This window comes from Stomoxys calcitrans, chromosome 2 (genome assembly GCF_963082655.1).
Source record: "Stomoxys calcitrans chromosome 2, idStoCalc2.1, whole genome shotgun sequence".
NCBI lineage: Eukaryota > Metazoa > Arthropoda > Insecta > Diptera > Muscidae > Stomoxys > Stomoxys calcitrans.
The window spans coordinates 92,030,922-92,038,417 of record NC_081553.1 but is presented as its reverse complement, the minus strand read 5'-3'; the positions used below and the strand labels follow the sequence as shown (position 1 = coordinate 92,038,417).

General features: G+C 38.6%; 1 protein-coding gene across 1 annotated transcript; it reads right to left on the bottom strand.

Annotated features, from left to right (window-relative positions):
* Positions 1 to 352: 352 nt before the first annotated feature.
* LOC131994705 (uncharacterized) lies at positions 353 to 5,887 on the bottom strand. Its single transcript, XM_059361532.1, has 3 exons — positions 5,666 to 5,887; positions 558 to 725; positions 353 to 499 (listed from the first exon to the last, which is right to left on the bottom strand). The coding sequence occupies exons 1-3, from the start codon at positions 5,885 to 5,887 to the stop codon at positions 353 to 355; spliced, it is 537 nt and encodes a 178-aa protein (XP_059217515.1).
* Positions 5,888 to 7,496: the final 1,609 nt, after the last annotated feature.

The window sequence follows — 7,496 nt, the reverse complement described above, 5'->3', positions numbered from 1 at the left end:
TGCAATAAAATTTTGTTTTCATTTAGAAAAAAAAATTATTAAAACCTTTTGTATTGTTGTCTTTAAATTTAAATTTAAATAAAATTTAAATTCTATGTAATTTAAGCGAAAATTTCATTGAAATTTTGAAATTTTGTCCCGAACCTGAGCCACACTTTTTATTGAAATTTTCCTTTTACAGGACATTTATTGACATTTTGATTATGAAAAAATTAATCCAGGGGGGGCGAACCATCTCCGCCTTGGCTATGTCTCAGTTACACATATACGTAAATAATCCTCCAATGGGCTACTTTTACACTGAAAATTTAAGTGGATATTGATTTAAACCCATTTTGTGGGTTCTTTCGATCTAAAAAATCCTTAGATAGATTTTAACTTTAGCCCTATAGACATCATAGGCAGCAAATTGCAATTGTATCATATAATCGTTTTCGGGAAATGGAATTAAGGTCAACATCTCTGCAATCAGTATAAAATTCTCGATGATGATATCATGCTAAAATAGAAATAAAACTAAGCTCCAAGGTGTCTCGTAAGGAAAACGGCATACTTACATCATAAGGGCAGCTATGATTTGCATTGGAATAGGGCTTAACGATGTCATAAATAATCTTCCAAAACATAAAACGTTTGGGGTGTTTGAAAAATTCACACAAGTCCATTGTATTGTTGTACAAAAAGGGGCGGTAGCCATTACCCTTTTGAAATAATTGGGCGTTGATCTACATTAAGTGATAAAATCGCTTTCATATAAATACATACAGTGTCCGCAAAAACCTAAGCAACCCCTCAGTAAATTGTTTCCAGCACATCGAAATAACCATTTCTGATCATATAAAGTAATAGCTGAACCGGGCCCGCTCCGCTGCGCCTTCTTTTACTCAATCTTTACTGGTCTATGAATTCGCTCGGAGGGTTTAAGGTCATTAACGTTTGGGTGTTAGATATACTCCATTATTAAAAGTCTTTATTTCAGCTTGATATTGTCATGATGTCCGATTCAGGGGTGTTTTCAAGCGTGAGGTGGTCCCTTAGACTCTTGGCCCTGAAAAAAATATCACCATCGTGCTCTTCTCAACTACTATTTATTTAATCCCCATATTGTCATTGGTTTAAGGGGAGTTTATGGGATGAGGCGTCTTCAAACATTTGGCCTCAAAATTTGTATTCTTTGGGGTGTTTTGGGAAAGGGGCGGTGCCCCAAATACTTGGTCCCACATTTGGATATCAGATTGGTATTCTACTCCGAAATACCTTTTTTTGAGCCCCATATTGCGATGGTCAGTAAATAATTGTTTTTTGTGGGGTGTTCTGGGGAAGGAATAGACCCCCCCAATATCTTTCATTTGACAACCGCATTGACGTGGTTGGTAAATATGCCCGATTTAGGGGTATTTTAGCCCTGAAAATATATCAGCATCATGCTCTACTATCAAATTTAGGGGTTTTTAAACCCCATATAGCCATTGGCCTCAAAATTGGATATCAAATTCGTTTTCTAATCTCAAATACCTTTCATTTAAACCCCCTTTTGCGAAAGTCAGCAAATATGTCCGTTTTATGATATGGGCCCTAAAAACTATCAATATCGAGCTCCACTGTCTTGAAGGCCAAATTTTGTCATGTTGAGCAAATACGTCCTATTTGAGCTTTGTTATTAGGTAGGACGTCCCCTAGGCAGCTGGTCCCGCATGTTGATGTCAGATTCGTGGTCTACTCCCAAATACCTTTCATTTGAGCCCCATTTTTCCAGAGTCAGCAAACATGACCGATTTCGGGGGTGTTTTGGGGGAGGGGCGGCCGTTCAGTGAATAAAAAAAATACCTCTTATTACAGCCCCATATTGGAATGTACACCAAATACGTGTTATGTGTGTAGTGTTATGGGGGTGATGTGGCCCCATACACACTTTCTCCCGAATATTGACATCAGATTCGTGCTTTACTCCAAAAAACCTTTCATTTGAGCCCCATATTGCTATTGTGGTAAATTTGTCCTCTTTGGGGGTTGTTTTTGGAAGGCGCGGCCACCTAACACTTGGTCCCACATTTGGATATCAGATTCATATTTTACACTTAAATACCTTTTATTTGAGCTCCATATTGTCATGATCAGTAAATAAGTCCTGTTAAGGGGGTGTTTTGGGAAAGGGGTGCACCCCCAAAAACTTGGTCCCACATTTGGTACCAAATTCGTATTCTACTCGCAAACACATTTCCATTTGATTTCATATTGCCAAGGTCGGTAGATATGTACGATTTAGGAGTGTTTTGGGGGTTGGGGTGGTCCCCCAAACACTTATTCCGACAATTGGATAACAGTTACATTTTCTACTCGTAAATACCTTTCATTTGAGTCCCATATTGTCATGATTGGTCTATATATATATTTGGTAGGTTTTGGGGTGGGGCTGCCCCCTTAGGTACCCCATCCGAAATTTGGATTCCAAATTTTTATTTTTTAGGTTACTATAAGAGAGCACACAAAATTTCGCTTAAACGCACCACCCCTCACCGGGATCTAGCGTTTCTGAAAATTGGGGTAAGGCCGAGGGTCCTCCACCGCTATAACTTAAAAACCAATGATACATGTATATGGGAGCTATATCCAAATCTGTACCGATTTCTATAAGATTCACAAGTAATGTCGGTAGTCATTAGAGAATCGATCGTGCAAAATTTCTTAAAAATCGGTTAAGAAATGACCGAATTATTGACGTATTAGTCCAAATCGGGCGAAACATATATATGGGAGCTATATCCAAATCTGTACCGATTTCTATGAAATTCACAAGTAATGTCGGGAGTCATAAGAGAATCCTTCGTGCAAAATTTCGTGAGAATCGGTAGACAAATGACGATGTTATTACAATCGGACCAACATTGAGAGAGTTAGGGTGACCAGATTAATTATATTGTATCTCTTAAAAAAATTGTTGTCCCAAAATTTCCTTTGTAGCGCGGAATGGTAATGAAATAAAAAACATTTTGAGGCATAATTAAAGAGAATCCAAGACGGCATAAAGAACTAAAAACTTTAAATTTTTTTTCTTATATTTTTTATGATCGGTCCAGATTTGGATATAGCTGCCATACAGACCTATCTCTCGATTTAAGGTCTTGCACCCATAAAAGGCGCATTTATTGTCCGAGTTCGCCGAAATGTGGGACTGTAGGTTGTGTTAGGCTTTTCGACATCATTCTTCAATTTGGCCCAGATCGGTCCAGATTTGCATATTGCTGCCATATAGTCCGACCATTTTTTGTGCGATTTTGCTGAAATTGGGGAAACTCCCCAAACTGGGCGTATTTACCGACCATGGCGATATGGGCCTCAAATGAAAGGTATTTGGCAGTAGAGCATTAAATTGATACTCACTTTTTACACTATGTCCCTGGGGGACCACCCCACCCCTGAAACAGCTCCGAACAGGACTTACTTAGCGACCACGGCAATATGTGACTTTAGTGAAACATATTTCAGAGTACAGCATGCATCTGATATTTTTTCAGTGCCAAGACCCCCCAGACCGGACATATTCGCCCACTACGCCAATATGGGCATAGAACACCAATCTGCTATCAATATGAGTAGGGGCCGCTCCACTGCTATAACACCCACCAAATAGGAAGTATTTCATGTTCTTGACATTATGGGGCTCCAACAAAATAGTGCTCTAACACGATGCTGATATTCCATGATCCGCCCCCTAAGTTCTCTTCAACCCAGCCATATTTGCCTGCAATGGCAATAAGCGGTTCAAATAATGGGTATTTGACATTAGAAAAGGAGTTTGATATCCAATTTTGAGGGTCCTCTCACACCATAAACTTCCCCTGAACCAATGGCAATTTTGGCTCAAATGAGAGGAATTTGAGAGTAGAGCATAATGCCAACATTTTTTCAGGGCTAAGTGCATGGGTAGCAGCCCCACCCCTCAAATTGGACATATTTATGGACTATCTGATATTTGTTTTATGGCCAAGTGTTTCAGGGACACATCACCTCATAAACTCCTCCTGAACCACACATATATTACGATATGTAGCTCAAATGAGGTTTCTGGGTGTTGAGTATGAAGCTGATATCCCTTTTCGGGGTAAAGGGTTTGGCTCCTCCAATCCACCACCAAAACCAAGAAAATGAAGTAGATCTAGCTCAAATGTGGTTTCTGGGAGTAGAGTAAGAAGCGGATATCCACTTTCGGGGCAAAGGGTTTGTCTACTCCAATCCACCACTAAAACCAGGAGAATGAAGTAGATCTAGCATTCAAACTTTAATGGGCGGGCCCTCCCTGAGACGATTTAAGCGAAATTTAGTTTGATTATAATAACTCAAAAACTGAAATTTGATATCCTTATTTAGGGTGGGATATCTAGGGGGGCGCCCTACCTCCAAAGTGCGCCAAATAGAAATATAGACCAATAATGACAATATGGGGCTCAATTGAAAGGTATTTGAGACTAGAGTACGAATCTGTCCGTCCGTCCTTCCGTCTGTAGAAATCACGATAGCGGTGGAATGCGCAAGGCTAGCTGACGAATATCGTTGGGGATTGCAAATGAGCCATATCGGTCCAGATTTGGGTATGGCCCCTTGGCTTAGAGTGATATACTCTGCCCTGCCTGTAGCAGCATGTCGTGCGTATCTGTGGACAGAGGGACACAAAAGGTCCTTTTCATTCCAAAAGCAGGAAAACCTAACCACACGAAGGCGAAAGATTTTCACCCTTTCTGCTGCATACTCTAGAGAGGTTGATTGAAACATATCTTAGGGGAAAGATCCCTGGAGATCGTCTGTCGCGGCAGCAGTATGCATATAGTAAAGACAAGTCCACTGAAACAGCCCTTCGCGACCTAAACGCCTACATAGAGAGTTATCATGCTGTCAAGGAATATACAATGGGAGCATTTCTGGACATTGATGATGCTTTCAGTAATGTGAAAACGACTTCAAACATGAAGGAGATGGAGATACTAGGTATCAACACTGACATAAGAAAATTACGTCAGGCTTGGGATCTGTAGATCTACGTGCTACAACGAAGTGGGCTACCGAAACTATTCTAGGCGTAAATCCGTCTAAGACGTAAACTGTTATTTTCATCAGGAAATACAAGTTACCCACAATGAAACCTGTCACCTTGGAAGGAGGAAATTGTCCCTTTACTGAAAGCGCAAAATACTTGGACTGGAAATTGAACTTCAAATCCAACGTTTTGAAAAAAGACAAGAAAGGCAGCTTTTGCCCTATACACTTGCAAGAGAGCCATTGGCAAAATGTGGGGGTTTAAACCGTGTTTCATGTACTTTTAGCAATGATAAGTGGGCCCTTTTTCTATAGCCGGATCCTAACGAAGTGACGCAGTGCGACACCTCTTAAAGGAGAAGTAACTCACAAATGTTGTCACCATTAGGAGTGAATAAAAACCGTTGAAAGATTTGTTTGTTGTTCTTGCTAGGATTCGAACGCAGGCATACAGCGTCATGGGCAGACATGCTAACCTCTGCGCTATGGTGGCCTCTATTCCATGATGGAGGGTATACAAATTTTATAATTTTGTAATTTTATAAAAATTATCATTTAAAAAAAATTTACTAAAGAGGTGCTTAGGTCTAGGCCGACACTTTATATTCATAGGAACAAAAAATTGCCAACTCACCGTTATATTATTAATGGGAACTTGATGAAGTTGCACATGAATATGCATAGAGATAATATCACGAGCGCGGGCCTTTAAGTAGCATTTGCTAAAACTTGCAAAAGGTTTATCAAACTCTTCACATTCTAATTTGGTGAATTTTATTTTAATAAATTCGGCCAGATCTATAAATTGAATCACCAAAAGCAATGCTGCTGCCAGAACCAAGTAAAAGTTAAACATTCTTTATTTCCAAAGATATGAACTTGAACTGAGTTAACATTTTGAAATTTTTAAGGCACGGCCATAATATTTATTCAATTGAGAGTTTTAAATTGAAACGGAAATAAGTGCAAACATTTTAGAAAATTTACTTTTTCATGGTTCATATGGGGCTTATATTCATTTAGTATTGATGTGGCAAATCAAAAAGTTGTAGAAGCAGAAAAAAAAAAAATTAAAAAAACATTAAGTTTGAACAGGTCAATGTTCTGTATACCCACCGCAATTGATTTTGGGTGAACCTAATATTCTGGCATATTAAGGTTGTTGGTTGGTATAACACGGAATGGCTGTAACACTCGCTGATGCGTTGTGTACTATATTACAGAAAAAATATCACGAATATTTTTTCAATTAAAAATTTAATTGAAAATAAAAAAATTTTCATTAAAAAATAATTGAATAATTGATTACTTTGTTAATTACGATTTGTTTTTTCAATAAATATCGTGATTGAAACTTAGGCAATTTTCAATTGAATCTGAATATCTTTCAATTGTGTTTGCCATTTTTAATTAAAAAATTTATTGATTCAATCAAAATTTTAATTGAACCTAAACTTTTTTTTTCAACTACGATTGTCATAGAAACTTTTGCTGTATTCAATTAAGAATTTAATTGATTTTATAACCTTTTCAATTGAATCAGAACATTTTTTATATAACAAACCAGCCGAACCGGACCCGCTCCGCTGCGCCTTCTTTAACTCTCTAATATCTTTTTAGGGTGGGGACACTTCGCCCTGAATGCGGATATCAAACGCTGAACGCGTCTGAATCCTGACGAGAACATCGTACAAAGCGGTGTTTATCCCCTCTTAATGTTGGGGACATTTGCGAAGTACAATGCCATGTATGGTCATTCAAAAAATTTTCCCAAAGAGGTGTTGCACTGCGGGACGCCGTTCGGACTCGGCTATAAAAAAGGTCCCTTATCATTGAACTTAAACATGAATTGGAATGCACTCATTGATGTGTGAGAATTTGCCCTTTCTCGTTTCCTGGTGGTAATGTTCTTCCTTCGGGTAATGTTCTCATTAGGGGAGGGATTGCACCTTAGACATGTCGAATCAAAAATGGATATCAAATTCGTGCTTCACTCACAAATCCGTTTAATATGAGCCCCATATTGCCATGGCCTGTATATATGATCCCTTTGGAGGGTGTTTTTGGGGCTGGGGCAGTCATCGGCACTTTGTACTGGAAATATATATCAAATTCGTTCTTTATTCCCAACGGAAGTCCAGTTTAGGGGGTGTTTTAGGGCTTACCTAAAAACACTTGGCTCCAAAATTGGATATCAAATTCGTTTTCTACTCTCAAATAGCTTCTATTTGAGTCTCATATTGTCATAACCCATTTGACGTATCTTTAGGAGGAAAAGCGCCACCTAGACTTGAACGCAAATTTAAATGTCATATTCGTAATCTACTCCCTAATACCTACCATTTGAGACCCATATAGCCATGGTCGGCTTATGCCCCATTACTTGGACATAATTTTTTATGCCATATTTGTAATCTACTGCTAAATCTATGAACATTTTAAGAAATTCGGTTCAGCCAAGTATC